Here is a 22,603-nt window from a genome sequence, read left to right as displayed (position 1 = left end):
TACAGCAGAAATGAGGCATTGAAGGCTTTTGAGGGAAGATGACAAATCAATTACCTGCTTACATTTTTTCGTTGAAATGCTCCAGATTCAGACCCAATAGATGTTGACTGTTTTTTTTTGTTTTGCTTTGTTTTTTGTTGTTGTTGTTGTTTTTCTTCTTCATCTCTCTCTTTTTTTTTCTGATGGCTACCAATCCCATTTGAACAGGGAAGATATGATTTCCACATCATCAGGGAACAACATTCTGGACAATATTTATAGCAATGAATTAATTAAAAACTATATTAGCAATTTTATTACATGCATAGCTATAATAAAATGATATATTTATTATACTACTACAGATGGAAGATTACACCCTGTCCTTTCATGAAAAGTAATTCATCATTAATTATCATTTATCACACTCTTTGGGAGGAATTGTTCTTAATTATTTGATTTACGGAATGGTCCAATTTCATGAGTCTAGAAATGTTTTTTTTTTTTACAATAATATTTGTAACATTAATTTAACTACCAAATGTAGCAGAGTTTACCATGAATATATAATTTTCATGTTTGAATGAACTAATTAAAATATATAAGTGTTTGTTTCTTTTCTTTTTTCATTAGGGGAGATGAGGAGAGAAAATATTTTTATTAATTAATAAAATCTAAGTTAAACACATTTCTAATTTCAATGCAAAAACACAAATGCATTGAATTGATGTTCTTGGCTTTTTTTTCAATTATGAAATAAAACCACACATATAAAAATATAATTTGCATAGCTTAGTGATTTGAACAAAAGTTTCTGTCTCCTTTTTCAGGTACATCTGTGATCCAAGTAACAGCTTCAGATGCTGATGACCCTACCTATGGAAACAGTGCTAAACTGGTTTATAGCATTCTGGAAGGGCAGCCCTATTTTTCTGTTGAAGCACAAACAGGTATGGAAGATTGAATTTAAGAGTTTGCATGTTTTGGCTCTCTGACCCCAATCCTGCATCAGCCAAGGGGCAACCAGAAAATGTGGAATCAATAGCCCTTGCTCTGAAATCTAACTCTAGCATGTGTTAGCTCTGAAGAATTCAAATCACTTGTCTGGGGTTCATTTCCTCATAAGAATGTATGTAAGGTAAAGACTATGGACAGTTTTAGTGGAGTATATCACTGCCAAATCTCTTTGCCAATTCAGATCAGCACTTTCTCTATGCCTTATAGTCTTAGAGCACTGCATCTGGCTAGAGTTTAAAGTTAAGTGACTTGCCTCACAGTCACACACAGACAGGATATAGCACAGGCAAAATTTAAACCCTAGTCTTTCTGATTTTGAAATCACTTCTCTATCTACTATGCCATGCTGTTGTACTACCTCCCTGCTTTTCTTTAAAGACTATAGAGCAGGGGTTCCAAACCTTTTCAGTGTCGTGACCCCTTTGGCAGTCTAGTGACACCTATGGACCTTTTGGAGAATAATGCTTTAAAAAATTCATAATTGAAGAAATACTAAATTTCCATGGGTAGTGAAAATAAAGTTGTGTTTTTATTCATTCAAATTCACAAATGCCCTGTAATCTGTCCACTTATCCCTTGGAGATCCTTGAATGCTACATTAAAAACCATATATATCTATATATATGTATATAGATATAGATAGATAGATAGATATATGTCTATATCTATATATGTGTGTGAGCATATATATGCATATATGAATATATATGTGTGTGTATAAATATTTATATGCATATATACATGTATATGTATGTGTGTATATATGTGTGTATATATATATATATACACCGAGAGATACACACACACATATATATATAATATATATAGATATAGATATTTACATACCTATTCCTTTACCTACCCACACTCACACACACACACGTATATCCCATAAAACAATATACATTTGATTGATTTGATTGCCCTTTTGGAGCTGATTTGATCCTTTACAAAGAAATGATTTTAATTCTTGACTTCTTTCAAAGACTTAATTTAAGCACCAGCTCCTGAAGGAGACCTTTGCCTAACACCTCTAGCTTCTAATGCCTTGCCCTCTATGATAACTAGGTATCTCTTCATGTGTCTTGTACGAGAGCTAACATTCATAAAGATATGTAATGTTTTCAAAGTGCTTTACATGTGTTATCTCATTTGATCTTCACAATTCCCATGTGAGGGAAGGCCTACTATTAACCCCATTTTACAGATGAAGAAATAGGCTAAGAGAGGTTAGGTGACTTTCCCCGGGTCACATAGTTATGTCTAAGGCAAAATTCAAAATCAGTTCTTCCTGACTCAAAGTGTAGCATTCTATCCCCTACAATACTGAGCTATCTATTTATATTTTGTATGGTATGGACCTATTGATAGATATGTTTTCTCCTTCTTTCAAGTAAACTTCTTAAGGGCAAAGACTGTTTATGCCTCTCTGTATCCTCCATATTTAGAACAGTTCCTGGAACATAATAAGAGCTTAATAAATGCTTCTTAATTGACTTATTGCTTCTATATTGCTTCTTAATTGACAAATCACGTTGCATACTTACTTTGAATTAATACTGCCATTATAGGAAAAAAATTTAATTAAATTAAAACAAAAAAAAATAAAGAATTTCAGCAAAAACAACCAAGAAATCAAGAAAAATCTGACAATATATGTAATATTCCAAATTTGTAGACTTCCCTTTCTCCCTCCGTTGCAAAGGAGCACTGGATCTAGCTAAGCTCTCATGTCTCTTTTTTTTCCTCATATCTCTTCTTTGGGGCCACACTTGTTCTTTATGCTTTTGCAACACTCAGTTTTGATTGGGTTGTAGATGCTTGTCTTATTTACATTTATAAACTTTTATCTTCAGTAGCATCGTATTCAAAATTCATGGCCCATCTAGTAAAACTCTTGGCAAATCCTTGGAGAAACACTGTCTTAGAGTTTTTTAACAGAGATTTCAAAATGGTAATTTACCTCCTGTTAAGAAGAAGGAAATATCAACACTCACAAACACCCCAGACTTCTTCTAGCACCTGGCACTGGAAAATGTGAGCAAGCTCAGCTGGTACCATATAAAGATGGACAGCAACAGACTTCATCTGACATCCAAGCTTCCTTATCATTTGCTGAGTACACTGGCATAGGCTATATGGGTGTACTAGAAAATGAGTCAACACAGACATGCTTGAACATTCCCATGTACCATGAGGATAAATTAGTAAATAAATGAAGGAAAGAAAGGAAGAAAAGAAGGAAGGAAGGAATTAAGGAAGGAAAGAAGGAAGGAAGGATTTATTCAGTTTTTAATATGTGCCAAACTCTGTACTAGAAGTGAAGATAGACTTGGCCTTCAAGGAGCTTATAATAGGATGGCTAAAGTGTATATAGGGTAGTTGATTTGATTATGCTTTCAGATTTGGAAAGGTTGGAGGGAGAGCGTACACCCATGGCAGCTAATGAGGAAATAGCCGTGGGTAAAGTGAAGCTTGATTAGATCTCAACCTAGAAGTTGTGGGCCACTGAGTCAATTACCAGTCAGGCCAGTGGGGCCTCAGATCACTGGCTCTAGCGTTAAGAATGTTAAGTCCTTAGCATCATGGGTTCTTGTCCAGGTGGCATGGTGGTTGATAAGGATATTGCCAGGGAATGAAGTGAAGTTTAGCTAGATCCAGGCCAAGCTATAGTAGGCAGCTGAGGCAACCATCCATTAGTACAGCAGAATCTTCAAACACAAGAGGAGACCCAAGATTTAGCCTTTTTAGTCTCTTTCTTCATTTGTTTCTTTGATTCTGACCATACACTCCATTCATGAGAGGTTTTCAATTTTATTTGTGTATCACGGGCCTCTTTGGTAATCTGCTAAAACTTTTGGGTTCTTCTTCAGAATATTGATTTTAAATGCATAAAATAAATTAAATTACAAAGGGAACTGATTATGCTGAAAAATAGTCTCTGTCTCTCTGTGTGTCTCTCACTCTCTGTCTCTGTCTCTGTCTCTTTGTCTCTCTCTGTCTCTCTGCCTCTCTGTCTGTCTCTCTGTCTCACTTTCTCTCTCTGCCTCTCTCTCTCTCTGTCTCTCTCCCAAAATTCATGGAGCCCAGATTACAAAGCCCTATTATACACCATGTTTGCTCATTTCTGAAGCCAGATTCTACCCAACATTAAACCACCACACACCAGCACTCTTCTTACTAGCTAGCACCCCTGAATAATCTGAAAGAAATACTATCATAGTCAGCTGCATTATGTGACAGCTGATATAGCACAATGGAGCCAGTGGGCAGAGTGGACTGTCCTCCTCACTGCTCATAGCTGCACCTGTGATTGCTCTCTGAAACAACCAAATATCCTGACAACTGTAATAAGTAATTGGAGCATTTATGTGAAAATCTATGTATGCATGTATTGAAGTGTGTGTGTGTGTGTGTGTGTGTGTGTGTGTGTTTGTGTGTATCTGTAAGGGATAATTGATAATCCTTTAGTTCATGTGGATGGGGAGATAGAGAAGAATAAAATTTTCATGCAGTGTCTCTAAATGGCAAGTGATGGATGGTTTATCCTCTCTATATTTTCCCCTTTCTCATACAGGTATAATCAGAACAGCGCTTCCCAACATGGACAGAGAAGCCAAGGAAGAATATCATGTTGTAATCCAAGCCAAGGACATGGGCGGACACATGGGTGGACTCTCAGGGACAACCAAAGTGACAATTACACTTACTGATGTCAATGACAACCCACCAAAGTTTCCACAGAGTAAGTGCTGAGATTTTTTGTTTTTATTTTGCTTTTTTAAGAATAATCTTGGGGGCAGCTAGGTGGCTCAGTGAATAGAGCACCAGCCCTGAAGTCAGAAGGACCTGAGTTCAAATCTGGCCTCAGACCAAATACTTGACACTTACTAGCTGTGTGACCCTGGGCAAGTCACTTAATCCCAATTGCCAAAAAAGAAGAAAAAAAGAATAATCATAGTAATAATCCTAGCAGCTTCTCTTTCTAGTTCATATTTATCATAACAACCTCATAACATAGATCGCTCAAGAATTGTAATCCCCATATAAAACATCCCTGAGTCCTATTCTGTCTTTGTTTTGAGTTTTCTAAGGAGTTCTTTCAAGCTGTGAAAGGGAGCGAACCATGTAAAGAACATGTCAGAGCCCATTAAGGTATAATGAGGTAAAAAGAACATTCCAAAATAAAAACCACAATGGATCACACAGTTAAGAAATAGATGTCTTTGTCTGAGGATAGTACTAGGGACACCCCCTCACTCACTCAAGTTGACCCAGATGTGGACAAGTTGGGAATACTACAGTAAAGAGTAGTCAATAGAAAATAATCTTAAAAAAAATGTCATGTCAACAAACACTTATAAGGGCTTACTATGTGCCAGGCAAAGTAATAGTTAACTCAAAGTATTTACCAGGACTAAATGGCATCTGCTGGAGTTTGAAGAAACTCAACAATGAAATTAGAGACGTGGTCATCAAAACATAGAAACTATCATTCCAATGGTACAGTGTGCCATTGTAGACTATAATGGCAGACTACAAACATCACAGAGAGAGTCTAGAGGGGAATTATGAAATGATAAAATCTCACCTCCTTGGCAAGATGTTAACACTGGGCCTTAAACCTCAATGACCAATGTCCATTTCACAGGCCCCTGCCTTATTTGGAACCGGTGCCAGAATATTAATATTAGGACCCTGAGGAGAGGGAATATTTCATTTTTGTCTTCATATCCCTAGCATATGGCATGACATCATATGTCTGTTAGTTGTTTAATAAATGCTTGTGTGACAAATAAATGAATTTAGCCCCAGAATTTATACTTTTCACTTTTTTTTAAAAATTCTGATCACTGGAACTGAATTCAATATATCTGGACTAAGAAATTTCTTGGCTGCTATACTTTTGTGATTGGAGTCAGAGATCTATAACTCCTGATCCCCAATTATTTTTACTACTTCTTTGGTACTGTTCAAATCAATGGATGCCAAAATCTGCAAACAAGTCTTTCTGTCCTTTCACACTCATGTCTCCACACACTTGCAGAATGCACTTTCTATGTTTTATTTATATGGGGGAAAAGAATATATAGATATAGATATAGATATAGATATAGATATAGATATAGATGTAGATAGATAGATAGATATAGATATATAGATATAGAGAGAGAGAGATATAGATATATATATTTAAGACCTGATTCACCAGAGTAAGGATGTTAAAAAGGTTTTTTAAAAATATGTATTTTAGTAGAAAATAGGCAAAATAGACACCATCCTCAGGTATTAAAATTATGGGTGTGATTGTTGAGCCACTGTCAATAATATTCAAAAGATCACCAAGAATGGGAAAGGTGCTATAGGAATTGAGAAAGGCAAAGATCTCAGTTTTCAAAAGAGAGAGGCAGAGACTCATGACAGGGAGGGTGGGGCAGAGAGATAAAGAGAGAGAGGGTGAGAGAGAGAGACAGACACAGAGAGACAGACACAGAGAGACACAGAGAGACACAGAGAGACACAGAGAGACAGAGAGAGACCTACCTGAAATAGGTCAATAAGTTTGACTTTGATTACTGGAGAATCTATTTTACAATGGATCAGATCGTAAAGAGATGGTTGGTCAATATCTAGAAAAGCATGCAGTGTATGTAGCATGACTTCATCAAAAATAGGTCATGTCAGCTGAATTTTCCTTTTCTGACAGGTTATTAATGGATGAGGGGAGTTCTATTGACAAAAATTACCCAGATTTTAGTAAATTCTTTGATAGCATGTACACTTAAAAAAAAACTTTTAAATTTTAATTTTCTTTATTGTGTAAGTGTCAACGTGAAAATTTCAATATACAAAAAAACCCTACAAAACTCTAGATGCCTATCAGTTTATTGATTTTTTTTTAGTTTCTATTAAATTTAATAAATTAAATTACATTATTTATATTCAATTCAATATTGCAGTATTATAGTAACAAAACTGCCTTATTTCCCTGTTTTTGTCCCCTTCTAACATTTTATTTCATTCTAAAAACTTTAAACACTTTATTGATGGCCTTATACTTTTTTTAAATCTTTTACTACCCATGAACTCACTCTCCCTCCCCTAAAAATAACCTCCCTTGTAACAAATACATGTAGCCAAACAAAAGATCAATATGTTGATCATGCCTAAAAATGTATGTAAATTTGGGAATCCTGTGTAAAGTGATGGTGATTAAATCAATGGGACCTAATGAGATGATAGAGGAAGAGGGAGCAGAGAGAAATGGAAAGTTCCCAGGACATAGCCTTAGGGTGGTCCTAATCAAAGGGAAAAGGGCATAGATGGTTCTCCTGCAAAAGGAAACTTCTGATTGAGAGGGAGGCATACATTATAGGACAACATCACAAAAAGACATGAGGAAGAGAGGATCAATAGTACCTAGTGCTCCATTGTTGGATAGAATACAATCAAACCTTCTTCTGCTTGTTGTTCAATCATTTCAGTCTCTTCATGACCCCATTTGGGGTTTTCTTGGCAAAGATAGTGGAGTGATTTGCCATTTCACTCCCCATTTTACAGATGAGAAAACTGAGGCAAACAGGATTAAGGGACTTGCCCAGGGTCACACAGCTATTAAATGTCTGAGTCTGGATTTGAACTCAAGATGAGTCTTCCTGACTCCAGGCCCTGGTGCTCTATCCACTTTGCCGCCCAGCTGCCCCCACAATGGGCACTGTGTCTGAGCACTATTCCTTTGGAATTCAGTCTCTTAATATGCTGGTCCTAAGTCTTGTTATGATCCAAAAGTTCAGCAAAATCTAGAACATCATGAGTAGTAAGATTAAAAGTAAAATAAAAAAATACAATGGCTAGCATAATTATAGCTAGCTTTAAGGTTTGTAAAGTGCTTTAAAACAACAATATCCAACTTAAATAGAAACACAGGAGACTAAACAGTCCACAATGATCCCTGAGAGCCTCATATTGACTTAGAAAATCACATATTAACATCATCTATATTCTATTATTTTTTTTTGGTAAATATTTCCCAATTACATATTAATCTGGCTCCTGACACTCGCCTGTGTTTGAAACCTCTGCTTTACCACACCCCTCAGTGGTAGATCAGGTCAGTCTGTCTTCTCTTTGAAGTTCTATTGTATTTAGAATCTGATCTGTGCACTCTTTCATTTGATTATATGCTGCACTTTTTATTCCTCATTGATTTTTTTTAAACACGTTTTGGTCTTGTGTTGCATAAGTTTTGGCATCCCTAAATAAATTTTTAATTACAAAGATCATGCCATGTATTGTTCTTCTATTTCCATGTGTCTCACACAATATTAAACATGCTGAAGATACTCACTTGATTGATTGATTAAGCAGTTATTACTATTCAAACATTCTAGATATTGATGTATGAAAGAGTGATTAATAGGCACATAATCATAGGAGACAGAAGGTGGCTTCTGTAATTAATTCTTGGGTCTTGTCATTTGCTAATCAATGTTTATATAAGAAGGGAGAGATAATTCTTGCTCAATCTGCCATCTAAGGTGGAACCAAATTAGAACAGAATTATTAGGAGTATTAATAGTATTGAATAATTATTAGTTAATATATATTCTTATAATTATTATTGAATTCATGGAAAGAATTTATTAAATGCATATTTTGTTAAAAGAATTATATATGCAGAATATGTGTGTAGGAATGCAATTATTTCCTGATTTGCAATGTTCATGAGAATTTTTTTCTATCCTAAATGTACCTTAGGACACTATAGTTTTCCATAGTACCACCTACCATGCCTCTGCTAGTCTTCAAATAATCTATTCCTTCAAAGCATCAGCTGACATCTGCAACAGAACATTTGTTTCATATTTACTTATTTCTTTCCTTTGTTACTTTTTTTTACTCAATCCGTATGAGTTTGAAATCCTCTTTGTAACATACTAATGCAATGAATTCTAAATTCTTACATGTCCCTTTAAGACCTCCTTGAAAGGCTCATGGTAGTATGGAGATGAAACTGCCTTTTCAAAAGTTATGGGCCAGTGTTCATACTATGATAGACCCTTTCAATATGAAAAAAGTTTTAAGCTGTGTTTCTGTCCCCTGAGGACAAGACTAATTGGAAAGATACCCATAACCTGAATGCTGACCAGCAAAAGATAGATTTTTTTTTTAAACCAGAGCTCCTCATTAAGAATTGTCTTCTAAGGTATGAAGGCACTGGGATAGGTGATGGTGGAGTGAGAATCACACTGAAATATCAAAGCAAGATGTCTTTCAGTATCAACAAAACAAGACAAAAACTTATTTCTTTTCCTTCTAGGTGTATACCAGATGTCTGTGTCAGAAGCAGCTGTGCCAGGAGAAGAAGTAGGAAGACTGAAGGCCAAAGACCCAGATATTGGAGAAAATGGCTTAGTAACCTATAATATCATTGATGGGGATGGTATGGAGCTGTTTGAAATTTCAACAGATTATGAAACCCAGGAAGGTGTGGTGAAACTCAAGAAGGTGAGAAGAGGCAGAATGTTCTCACCTATCTTGATGTGAACATTCACCCCAAGTAATGAGTTCTTCCCCTCTATCATCTTCCCCTGATAAATCTAGAATAAATTGTGCCCCAGAATAAACTGGGATTAACCAGAGTATGTGCAAATAGTTTAGATTCATTCATGAAACTGACCCTTAATGCCAACTATCACTTGCCATTGGGGTGGACTAATGATTCATCTACAATAGTGGTTCTCAAAATTTTGGTCTCAGGATTCCATTATTAAATTACTGAGGATCCCAAATAGCTTTTTTGATGTTGGTTATAGCTATCAATATTTACCATATGAGAAGTCAAAAAATCATAGTATTATTAGGAAAGTAGTTCTTACCTCATAGATCTCCTGAAAGGGTTTTAGGCATCCTGAGGGGTCCCTGGACCACATGTCTACAACTGCTACTCTTATAGGACTACAGAGAAAAGAGGAGCTTTTACAAGAGAAATCAAATAAATTTCATTTTAAAATTATGACACAATTATACTATATTCTATAACTCATTTTTGAAACTGATTTACCACTTGCAAAATCAACACCTTTCAATCTTCAAAGCATATTTGGCATAAAATCAGAATTGAGTGTTAGGGTTACCTTGGTTTTAATCAAGTATTCATTTTCAACTAGATAGTGCTCCATGAATATTAAGATACAGTGGGTAATGGTGAAAATTGGATTGTAACACTGATAAAAATTAATTTGAAGAATCAATAAAGAAGTAGGAGATGGAAAAAGCAATATTGAGGTCAACTGGAACTGAAAGGATGAGGAAGTTGCTGGTTATGGAGGAACAGGTGAATAATGTTGGGTTTTTAATCTATGCAGAACTTTGAGAGTTAGATTTAGATTTGAAAAAAAAATTAAGGAGTAGTGAAAAAAAAAGAAATCAGATGAAAATACCTCAATTACAAAGAAGAAAGAGATTAAGGAAAGCAGAGAGGTGAAACCTAGAGAATTGAAGTCCTGTTTTTGTGGAAAGATTATTGAATCTGTACTCAGAAAATGTAGTTTCCGATCCCAGCTCTGCCATTTAGTCAGTCGGTAAACATCTATTAAGCGCTTTCTATGTGCCAGGCACTGTACTAAGCACTAGAAAAGTAAAATGCAGAACCTGCCCTCAAGGAACTCTCAGGCTAATGTGAGAAGACAGTACATGAAAGGAAATTGAAAGGGGTTAAAGAAGGTCCCCAGGCAAAGGATATGATGGAGTCTAGGACAAGAAGTGAAGCTAGTGGAAAATCAAGAGACGGCTGTCTGAGGAGCTCTTTTTAAATGGAGGCTTGGGTAGGAGGTCTTTGCCCCACTCTTAAATCAGAATGTGACCAAGGCTGATGCAAACTCTCAGGATGATAATGTTCCCAATAATGAGGTTTCCTGGGTTCATGATACAGTCTAGTCCAAATGTGTGGAGGTGGTGGGAAGTTGGTTGAGTGACATTTGAAAAGTCATTTGATATCAGTGATCCTTTGTGTCACTTTCTTCTCTAATTCTGATAATTTTGAAAATGGTTTTAGATAAATAAATTATAACAACAACATTAATAATAATAACAGCTTAGGTTTCTATAGATTTTATGTTTGCAAAACAATTTTCCCACAGCAACCTATAGAAGGTAGTGTAACTGGTATACCATTTTATTTTGTTGTTGTTCACTTGTGCCCAACTCTTTGTGACCCCATTTAGGGTTTTCTTGGCAAAAATACTAGAATGATTTGCCATTTCCATCTCCAGCTCATTTTACAGGTGAAGAAACTGAGGCAAACAGAGTTAAGTGATTTGACCAGGGTCACATAGTGAGCATCTGGGACCAAATTTGAACTCAGGTCTTCCTGACTCCAGGCCTGGAGCTCTATGCACTGTACCATCTAGCTGCCCCATAGATAAAAAGATCAGTGTATAGAATATTCCTCCCTCCAAGCACCTATGTGCCTGATGCAATAGAAATACTTCAGAGTTTTCCACTGTGAAATGATGGCCATAATAATGACATCTGGCATGATACTGTCAGCTTCCCTTACTAATTAATATTACTCGTCTTTGTGCTTGACACTGACATATGAGCACTTGACATACACTAGTCCTCAATCCCATTCTTCACTCTGGATGTAATTGGATGGTTGGTTGAGCAAAGGTTGTCACTTGTTTTCAATGCATTCAGGGCATAAACACACAGTGTCTCTACGATCTTGAAACATTTAAATCACCCCATGGAGCTCCAACATTGCAAATGAGCTCCCTGCATATGATTAATCTGCACATTCTTCTCCTCTAATTCAGTGTGTTTATTCCAAGTGAAGGAACAATTTTCTAAAAAGCAACCATTTAAGATTAAGGTGGTGGCTACTGTTATTTAATTTATTAAAGAACCTTTGTCTCAGCTTGTACTACACGGTTTGGAAATTCAAAGTAAAAAGTAGGAAAGTTATTAAAAAAACATAAAGTGAATTTCAATCAGCAAACATTTAAATGCCTAATACTTACTATTTTATTGGCCACTTCCTGCGCTATTCACTCTAAATATGAATGTAAAAGTGAGACAGTCCCTACCCTTAAGGAGCTTACATTCTACCAGGAAGATACATTGGATTCACAGATAAAAATAGGATAGATTGTGCAAAACATTTAATACAGTGACTTTTTTGAGGGAGTAGAGATAGTAACAATTTGAAGATTTAGGAAAGGATCCTTGAAGGAAATGACCTTTAAGCTGAGTTTTGGGGGGAATAGCATGTTTAAAGGATGGAGATGAATGGGGAGAGAATCAAAGAATGGTAATGGGAAGTCACTTGTTTAAAGGCCTAGAAAAAGGGGATGAAATTCTGTGTGCAGAGAACAGCAAGTTGGCCAGTTCAGTTGAAACATATTGTGCATGAAAAGAAAGAATACTCCACAAGCTGGAAAAAAAATTCTCTGGATTCAGTTTATGAACGGCCTTTAAAACATAGATGTTGAAAAAAAAAAAAGATGTATTTTATCCTAAGGAAGAAGGGAGCCACTGGAATTTCTTGGGTAGAGAAGACATTGTTGGCCTGAACTTCTGGAATTTTATTTTTGACCATTGCCTCTACAATCAACAAGCTATGTTATCTCCATGTTGTTTATCATCTCTGGGGAGCAGTTTCCTTATCTACAAAATGCAAAGGATAATACTTGTACGGTCTCCCTTATGTATTTGTTTTAAGGAAAGTGATTTACAAATATTTAAAGCCCCAGAGAATTGTTCTACTTTGCCTGTACTTTTTATCCAACACTCCAATCACCATTCTTAGCCAGTAGGGATCATAGGACTTGGAAACTCAAAGATCATCTAGACCAACTGCTCTTTTGATAGATAAGGAAACTGAGGCTTAATGAAAGGAAGTCACTTACCCAACATCATAGAGAATAAGAGTGAAAGAGTCAAAATTTGACTTGGCATCATCATTCTTGCACTTAAATCTTCAAGTCTATATACTCTATCAGATCCCAGATGGCCAATATGTTTTCCTCCTGAGAAAAATTGGATACTTGGGGACAGAGGAAACGATTATGTAGATCAACACCTGGAAATTAAACAAGAACACCTTGAAGGGCTTCACCTGACTGTTTGATAATTGAAGATTGGTTTTCTTTTCCTCAAATAAGTGTTTAAGAGAGCAAATTGTTATTAAAAATATCTATTATCTATCTAAATTATAAGGCAACAATTAGTTCTTAATGAACCAGTTAATATAATTTAATATCTGAAGCCCACACATTAAATTCTTAATACCTTTATAACAAGCTAGGGTGATTACGGGATATATAGCTTTTGGTAATGAGAACATTACCTTTAGGGAAATATCCCCCCCTGGAAAAGACCTGAGAACACTGAAAGGTAGAACTTATAATGTCAGAACTCGAAAGAATCTTAGACTGTAGAATGTTAGGACATAGAAGAAAAGAGTATAAGAAAATATATAAAATATTGGAATAATTGACCAAAAAAGGGAGGAGTCAGTCAATTAGCATCAGTACCCACTACGTGATGGAAGCCATTGTTATTCCAATTAATTAAGAAACATTTGTTAAGTGCCAATAATATATCAGTGTAACAGCCTGTGAGTATACAAGTATAAAAATGAAATTGCTTTTGCCCTCAAGTAGCTTCCATTCTACCAGGGGATAGCAAACATGTGCATATGTAAATATGTATGCCCTACAGTCATCTTGGTGCCATGCTCCTGCCCTCTGACCTCCACCTGCAGCCTGGAACTCCAATTCCAACTCCATCCATGTGCCCTGGGCTTCTGATTGGTGAGCAGCAGCCATAATTAGACTAGTCATTTGACCCACAGGTCACCTCCTGACATCTTTCCATCTCTAGTTCTGGAAACAGGAATCATAATACTTCCATTCCTTGCAAGAGTATATCAATCAATTCTCCTATGACTCCATTCACTCTCCCACGGCTCCCCTTCCCAAAAAAACCTCTCCTAGCCATAAATTCCCTTCAAACATAGTCTTTTCCTATGAGAAATAATCTCATAGAAAATAGGTATATATACATGCATATATATATATATAGTATGTATTTTTTTTCTATTCCTTGCATTTATCACAATGTCTGGCACATAGTAAGCACTTAATAGATGTTTTCTCCTCCATTATTTCATGAAAGGCCTCCTTCATGAAGTGGTACTTGAGAAGGCCTTTGAAGGAAAGCAAGCATTCTATGAGGTAGAAATTAGAAGAAAGGGCATTCCTAGCATGGAGGATGGCCTGTGCAAATGGCAGATGCCAACGTCAGTCTATGAGGAACAGCAGTTTGGCTAGAATGTAGACTACATGATGAAATACTTTACATGATGAAAAATATTATAAGATCTGTATGGAAAGATAGGTTGCAGCCAAAGTGTGAAAGGCTTCAAATGCTAAACAGAGCAGTGTATGTGGTTTTTTTTTTCCCCTAGAGAATAAGATTTCTGGAGCAGGGAAGGGACGTAGTCAGACCTGTACCTTGGGCATTTAAAGTTAGCAGCTGATTGGGGGATGAATTATAGTGGGGACAGACTACATATCAGGAAAACTATTAGAAGGCTCTTCTAATAGTCTAATCAAGATGTAGTCAGGGCCTAAACTAAAGTGGTAACTGTTTGAATGGAAAAAAAAAACATATAGGTATGAAATATAATGTGGGGATACAATCAACAAAGGAACCTGGAAACTGATAAACTGGTTGTATATGGTGAATGAGGGAAAATGACAAGTTCAAGATGACTCTGAAGTTATGGACTTAAGTAACTGGAGAACTCATTGTGGGGGGCAGATAGGTGGCACAGAGAACAGAGCACTGGCCCTGAAGTCAGTAGTTCAAATCTGGCCTCAGACCAAATACTCTTGACACTTACTAGCTATGTGACCCTGGGCAAGTCACTTAGCCCCAGTTGCCTTAAAAAAATCATTGTGGTCTCAGAAGCAAAATTATAAGAAAAAAAAAACATAGTGGTGGTTGTTGGGGTTTTTTTCAGGGAGGCAGCAGTTCACAGTGGGAAGACTTAGGTTTTAACATGTTTAATTTGATGTTCTTTGACACATCCAGCTATAGATGTTCAGCAGGCAATTGGTTATGTGTTATTACAGCTCTGGAGAGAGATGAGGCATAGGTATAAAGATTTGAGGGGTACTCTGCATAGAAATAATAACTGAGATCATAGAAGCTGCTAAGATCACCAAGGAAGAAGTGTAGAAAGAAAAGAAAGCATGAGATAGAACTCTGAAATGTACCTAACCAAAGAAAAGTAGTACACACACTATAAGCCAGAAAAAAAATTAAAAAAAATGAGAAGGAAAACATGGATGTCTAGAACCAGGAGACTTCACTGTCATGAAAACACAGCAAAGAGAAAGGGGTAATAGTTTCAGAAGCTAAGTTTTGAGATGATGCCAAAAATGTTGCATGTGTATATGTGTAGAGATATAGACATATGTGCATACATCTATATCTATCAATATGTCTTTTCATATATATGTATATATATATATATATATATATGTTCACAACCCAAGAACACATCCCATCTAGTTGAGAATATAGTGCCTTTTATAATAAGCTGAATGTGACCAACCCTCTAATTAGATGGTGAGTAGATAATATAATTGAAGACGCATTGGAAATGGAAGCAATGGGCCTAGGTTTGAGCTCTGGTTCTGATATTTACTTGGGTAAAGGACATCACTTTTCTGAGCCTCATCTTTTTCATCTGTAAAATGAAGGACTTACAGCATTTTCTAATGCAATGATGCATGATATTCTTTCTCTTACCAGCCCGTAGATTTTGAAACCAAAAAAGCTTACAGTCTAAAGGTGGAGGCTGCAAATGTTCACATTGATCCTAAGTTCATCAGCAATGGACCATTTAAGGACACAGTGACAGTGAAGATTGCAGTGGAAGATGCTGATGAGCCGCCAATGTTTTTAGCACCCAGTTATATTCATGAAGTCCAAGAAAATGCAGCTGCTGGTACTATTGTTGGTAGAGTCCATGCCAAAGACCCTGATGCTGCCGGTAGCCCCATCAGGTATGTCTATGCTCTAAAGCTTGTGATCTCAGTATACCAGGTGCCGGCAGATGATTTGGGGGCTATTGTTTGAAGAGAAAATAGCAGAAATTGGGCATGTGTAAATAGATTCTTTGGGGAAATTGACCTCAAGGCTCTCAAGCATAAGGCAAGCTAGTATGATAATACTCGAGGGAATATTGGACCCGGACTTAGGTGACATGGCATCTGATTCTGTTACTAACTAGGCCCCTTTGGCAATGACTATGGGCAAGGAATGCAACTGTTCTGTTTGGTATCATCCTTAGTTGTGATAGTGGGTAAGATAATACTTACCCATCCTATCTCTTAGAGCTCTAGTAAAGCAAAATTCATTTCAGGGAAGCACTTATTAAGTACCTATTGCATGCAAAAAAATGCATTGGGAACTGATGGAGATATAAACTTAAGCCAAGATGCGGTTCTTGCCTAATGGATCTTATAGACTCTGTAGAACATGGGATACAAGACTAGGTAACTACAATGCACAGTATTTCATTAGTTGGCCATAAAGCTACAAAGTCCTGTATAAGCTTTGAGTGGGTAAAGGTCACAATCAAAGGGAAGGAATCACAGAAGGCTTGAAACAGTAAGTGGCATTTGAGTTGGACTTTAGAGAATGATTGAGAATTCAATGAGAAAATAAAGACTGGTAGGACATTCTAATAATTAGAATGAACACAGAACCAGGAAAGTACAGATCTGGGTTTGATGGATACAAAATTCATTCAGTCTGCTTGTACTAGAGAATGTGTGAATAGGATTAGTATAAGGCAAGTTGGGAAATGTGGGATGGTACTATCTTATGGAGGTTATTCAATGCCTGACCAAGGAGTGATGATATTAGTGATAATACATGCAATCATATATATATATATGCATATGCATATACATATATACACATACATATCCATACACACCCCTATATACATATATACATACATGCATACATACACACACATGTATACACACACATATATACATATATGGGAGTGAGGGACAACACAAACCAAAAAATAAAAATGAAAGCAAAATATTATTTTTAAAGTTCTATTGTCTAAGAAAACAAACTTGAAATGAAGTTTGTTGTCGTAAAAAGAAGGGCAACAGTTACTTTGCTGGATGTTGGTTTGGTTAGGGTTCTGTTAAAGGTGTAGGCTTAGTCTGGATGTGCATGGATAATTGGAGAGTTGGAGAGAAGCCAAAACAGAGGAATAAATGAGTTAAGATTTGAATATGAAAACTAACAGGCTTGCTTAAGAGATGAGGGTTATAAAAGGTAGAGAACACTGAGAAAGGTCTTTAAAATCCTCTGCATGAAGACAGTCTCAATTTGCAAATCAGAAAATGATGTTAAGATGCAAGAAAGGGGTGGAGATCACACCTAAGGAAAAAAAAAATTCAGACTCGTAGAAATCGATTGCAGGGTATGCATGCTAAAATCTCCTTGGAAGGACTTTTCCTAATTGAGAGGATATTCGTCTCCCTTGCCTAAAAGCATGGGATAATCCATCAGTAACTCTAACCCCTTTAAAGAACTTTTCACTTCTCCCCATGTGATCTTTCAAACAAGTTTTCCCTTGGCAAAAACGCCATGATGTACAAAGAGAAGACTTACTGGGGAGCATGGCTTTTCTTCCAATATTTGATGAAATGCTCTTCTTCTTGCTCTGTGTGTTCCCAGAAAGCAGACATGTGAATGAAAGTTGTAGAAAGACACATATCAGTTCAACATATATTTAGAGTAAAAAGGAAATAACCAGGCCTGGGGAATTGGAGGAGGGGGGCAATACTGAGGAGGAATTGAGTTCCTTGTCACTGACGGGGGTAAGCTGAGGTTGAATGATCACTCACAAGGGCTGTTGTAGTAGGGAATCTTGTTCAGATGTGGGTTGGACTAGATAAGAGCTGAGGTCCCATTCGATGTTGAGATCCTTTGATTGTGTTCCTAATTACTTAGGTCAGGTTCTGCATGGTCACTTCTTTTCACAATTTCTATAACCATAATTGTGCATATTCCTTTCACTCTATTGTGTACTGCAGTTAAGAATCCAAGTCCAATAGTGGATCGAATTTAATATCTAGATGTTCCATCACTGCGATGCCAAATTACTGGCTTATTATTGCTGTAGAGATATTACGGCTTCCATTAAAATTGATTCCTCAATTCAACCAGTATATATTAAGTACCTGCTCTGTGGGAAAACACTGTATTACAATGGGAAGGGTCCTATATTTGGCATCAAAGGACCTGGGTTTGAATACTCAGTCTTCCATTTATTATTCGTGAGACATTGGTCAAATCAATTAATCCTACTCTGGGCCCTAGTCTCATTATCTATAAAATCATCATTTTGATTGACTCTAACATCTCTCACAAATCTAAATCAGTATTCCTATTATACTTTGTGTAAGGTACTGGGGATAGAAGGACAAATACAAAGTAACCCTCAATGTCAAGAAACCTACAGTCTATTAGGGAAATATAACATGCACACAGATAAGTAAATAGAAGATAATTTCAGATGGTAGACAACATTTAGAAGTTGGTTTCTCAGAAATGGTTTTGTAGGGAAGGGGACAATTAAAGCAAACCTTGACAGAACATGAGTGTGACATGCCCTCTGGATTATTCCTCACAGTTACCCACATTTGGAGCCCCAGGAGGTGGCCAGTTCCCCTAATTCAGGTGATCACTATGTGGATGGCCATACAAACTAAAGTAATTCCTGAGCTCTCCTTAGTGTTCTTCATCTTAATAATGAGACAGTAGACTTACTCATCTTTTAGCAAAGACATTTACTAAGATAGCAAGAAGAGTTAGTACAAAATATTCCCCCCAGAACTTGTGGCATGTGCACTATCAAATACACACAGTATCTCTAGGAAGCACAGGGTCAAATTTACATGGTAGTGAGGTATATGTCTGAAGGAAAAGTATGGCAAAGGGCTAACTCACAATTCCTGGAACTGGAACTCTTGTCTCTCTTCATAGGTTGTTCACGTAGTTCCCTTTGGGGACAGGGTCTCTACCAATCTTCTCTGACATGAAAGGTCACGATCTCTGAAGCTGTCTCTTTCTTTGAGTGATTGTCTACATTCTTCTGCCCTTGTCACATCACTCTACTCCTTGCTGAGTGCATTGTTTCTCTCTGGTACAATATCTCTGGTGACATGGTCAATTTAATGGGGGGAAATCACTTACATTAGACAATCATCAAAACAAAAGATCCAAACCCATGACTCCTCATTTGTGTCCACTTCTCATACTCTAACCCTACTCTTTATGTATTCACTATGTATTCATACCTCATGTCCCCCAACTAGACTGTCAGCTCCTTGAGGGCAGATATCCTGTCCAATATCATCTTCCCAGTATGCTCCTTGGAGCTATAGAAATGTGTTTTTTGATGAGTTAGTTCTTAGAGTTCAATAAAAAGAGCCCTTTCGGATACAGCTTTCCTATTCTCATTTTCTCTTAAGGGCCAGGGCTGTCAACTATTTTTAGGGAATGAATAATTCATCCAATAAGTCTATTAATGGCCTTTTCCTGAGTACTATTGTAGGGAAACAATTAATATGAAGGAGTGTTTTCTGACCCAGTTCACTTCTTTATCCATTTAGATTCTGCAGCTTACTCTCAAGTTTTCTAGCCAAGTGCGGCATCTAAATTCAAAATGAATGTGGGCCAAACACCTCCCTTTGAATCACAGTATCCTAGCATTTCGGAACTGGAAAGAATCTTAGATCACAGATTGTTAGAGAGGCAGTGTGATAGAGTAGATTGAAGAAAAAAAAAAGCGCTAACTGAGTCAGGAGATCTGGATTCATTTCCAGCTCTGAAATTTAGTTGTTGGAGTGCCATGGAAGAGATGCTTCCTTTGAGTCCGAGTTTCCCGATCTGTGAAATGGCTAAAATGATACCTGTAAAACCCCACTCTACCATGTGCTTATCATAACTAAACGTTACATAAATATAATCTACTACTGGTGCAATTGCAGGGTGTCTCAAAAACCCTAGTGCAGTTTTAAACTTTAATAAAATTAAACTTTTAGTTTAAAAATTTGAACTTAAGCATTAGTAAACTTAAAACTGTACTGGGACTTCTTTCTAGGAAACCCTGCATAGCTGAGTGAACAGGACAGAAAGTCCGTAAATACCTCACTGAAAGGTTAATTTAGGGATGTAAAGTTTCCAGGGGAACCACTGAGATTGGAATTGACATGTTCATAGTAGTATATCAATTGTTAGAATTGAAAAGTACTTCACAATAACAGAATGCTAGACCTGGAAGGGCCCTTATGACATTATCTAGTTTCACCACTTCATTTTACAGATAAGGAAACTGAGGCCCAAAGAGATCAAGTTACTGAGAACATACAGTGAGTTTAGATGGCCAAAGGCTCTGAATAATAGGTAAGCAGAGTAGCCAGACTTAGAGCCGTCTGACACTATTCATGGGCTCATTCCTCTTCAGAACTGAACTACGTGAATAGGTCTGAAATTAAATAGCATTAGCATAAAATTTTGTTAGCATCTCGAAATGAATAAAGATAAGGAGATTGATTTTAAGGCCATAATGAACCCTGAGAGATAAATTTAGATAAATTTGAAATTATTTAATGTGCCGTATGCTAGAAGCTGGCAAAAGCTGTAGAATTTGTGATTTTCTGAGTAGTTGGGGAGTTAAATAAACTTGTTTCCTAAATTCATCTTCATAAATATTCAGGTGATGGATGGATATAGTAAATATGGAGAAATATGCAATTATTCATTGCAGTTCTCAATCAAATATGTTGTGTCATTTTCTTTCAATGTATTATAGAAGTAGCTTTAATGCTACAGAATGTTTTCTATAGAAAGACATACATAATAAAGTAGGGGAAATATGAAACTACATAGATTGTAAGAACTCTGAAGGTAGTGACTATGTCTAAACTTTTTTTTTCCCCTCAGAATCTAGAATAATACTTTAAAAACAGTAGGACATTAACATATGCTTATCAAATTGAGTTGAATCTCATAGGGTCAATGGCAGGCCATATGACCTCTCTGAAGTCAAAGCTTTCTTCTCTGTAAATGGAGGGGGAGATTAGACAGTCTCTGAAATGCCTTCTAGTTTTACCATTTTGTGTTCTAAGACTTATTCCCATTCTGACATTCTACTTCTAATGTCTTACAGATCTAACAATCTGTGATGTAAGAGCTCGCCCAATGCTGCTGTTCTATTTTCTAAAATCCCTTCTAAATCTAATATTCTCTGTTCTGTACTCTAACATTTCTTCCATCCTTAATACTCTTGTGATACTAAGGTAATAATCCAAAATGTTAAGTTAAATCTAAGGCGGTTCAAACATTACAACATTAAGCAGCCTGAGATGGGGCATATTTAAAATCTTAATTTGTGTTCTGCTTAGATATTCAATTGATCGGCACACTGACCTCGACAGATATTTCAGTATTGGTCAAGAAGATGGTTTTATTAAAACCACAAAACCTCTGGATAGGGAGGAAACAGCCTGGCTCAACATTTCTGTTTTTGCAACTGAATTCCGTAAGTACTCTTTCAAGAGTTTTTGAATGGTCTTTAATGAGGATTATATTCCTATACACATCTGTGCACTAATTTTTAGTGAACAGCAATATTCTAGATAGCTACAACTAAAAGGTTTTTTTTTTTTATTTCAATCCTAAACATCCTTGTTCCTGGGTGGATGGGGGCAGGGTATACAAAAAGTGACAGGTCTTTTCTGTGACAGAAATGGGTACAAACTTAACAAACTTAAATCTTGTAATATTATTTGAATGAATTCCTATGGGCTGCTCTCATATATGAGTTTGTCAAACCTAGAGCCCCACCTGGATCATTCAAACCACATATTGTGGGACCCTTAATCAAGGGTCCTGAGCTACTTGGGGGGAAGATATCTCTCCTTTGAAATTGAATGTCTACATCAAATAGTCACCATGGTGAAATGAGAGTATATTGCTTTTTTATTTGCAAATAGTAGTTTAGAACCCTTTTGCCCACAGCCCACACCAAGCATCTCAGATGACAACCCTTTTCATGAAAGTTTACTGTCTAGAGGACAGATCATTGGGGTTAATTGTATGGTAAGCTTATGGAAAACCTTAAGGAAATCAATGGAGGCACTCTGCCTTGCCTTTTACTGTGCATATATTTTTTCTTCCAGACAATCGACACCAGGAAGCTAAAGTCCCGGTTGCCATCAGAGTTATTGATGTCAATGATAATGCTCCCAAATTTGCAGCCCCATATGAAGGCTTTATTTGTGAGAGTGACCAAACAAAACCTGTTTCTAATCAGGTACATCCTACCTCAAGCTATTGAATAATGATGAATGAAGTTCTTTGAAAGGGTTTGATGATTCTTTTGACTTCCTTTCATTATTAGAAAGAAAGGGATTCTGAGTCTTAGTTGACCCATCAGCAATATTTTTCATTTGCTAAAGTTTGATGTCTATTAAAAGGGAGATGAATTTAT

The 22,603-nt window shown here is 36.5% G+C and overlaps 1 protein-coding gene across 1 annotated transcript in view; it reads left to right on the top strand.

Moving 5' to 3' along the window:
- The window catches only part of LOC114027950 (cadherin-11), a 210,847-nt gene that overhangs the window by 166,741 nt on the left and 21,503 nt on the right, over positions 1-22,603 (top strand). The window contains exons 5-10 of the mRNA XM_027842097.1: positions 810-929; positions 4,574-4,741; positions 9,317-9,504; positions 15,826-16,079; positions 21,516-21,652; positions 22,293-22,426. Coding sequence (XP_027697898.1) covers positions 810-929; positions 4,574-4,741; positions 9,317-9,504; positions 15,826-16,079; positions 21,516-21,652; positions 22,293-22,426 — 1,001 coding nt within the window. The remainder of the gene's footprint in view (positions 1-809; positions 930-4,573; positions 4,742-9,316; positions 9,505-15,825; positions 16,080-21,515; positions 21,653-22,292; positions 22,427-22,603) is intronic.

Source organism: Vombatus ursinus, unplaced genomic scaffold, assembly GCF_900497805.2.
Source record: "Vombatus ursinus unplaced genomic scaffold, bare-nosed wombat genome assembly UNPS02014864.1, whole genome shotgun sequence".
NCBI classification, from domain to species: domain Eukaryota; kingdom Metazoa; phylum Chordata; class Mammalia; order Diprotodontia; family Vombatidae; genus Vombatus; species Vombatus ursinus.
This window is presented reverse-complemented; position numbering and strand designations above follow the sequence as displayed.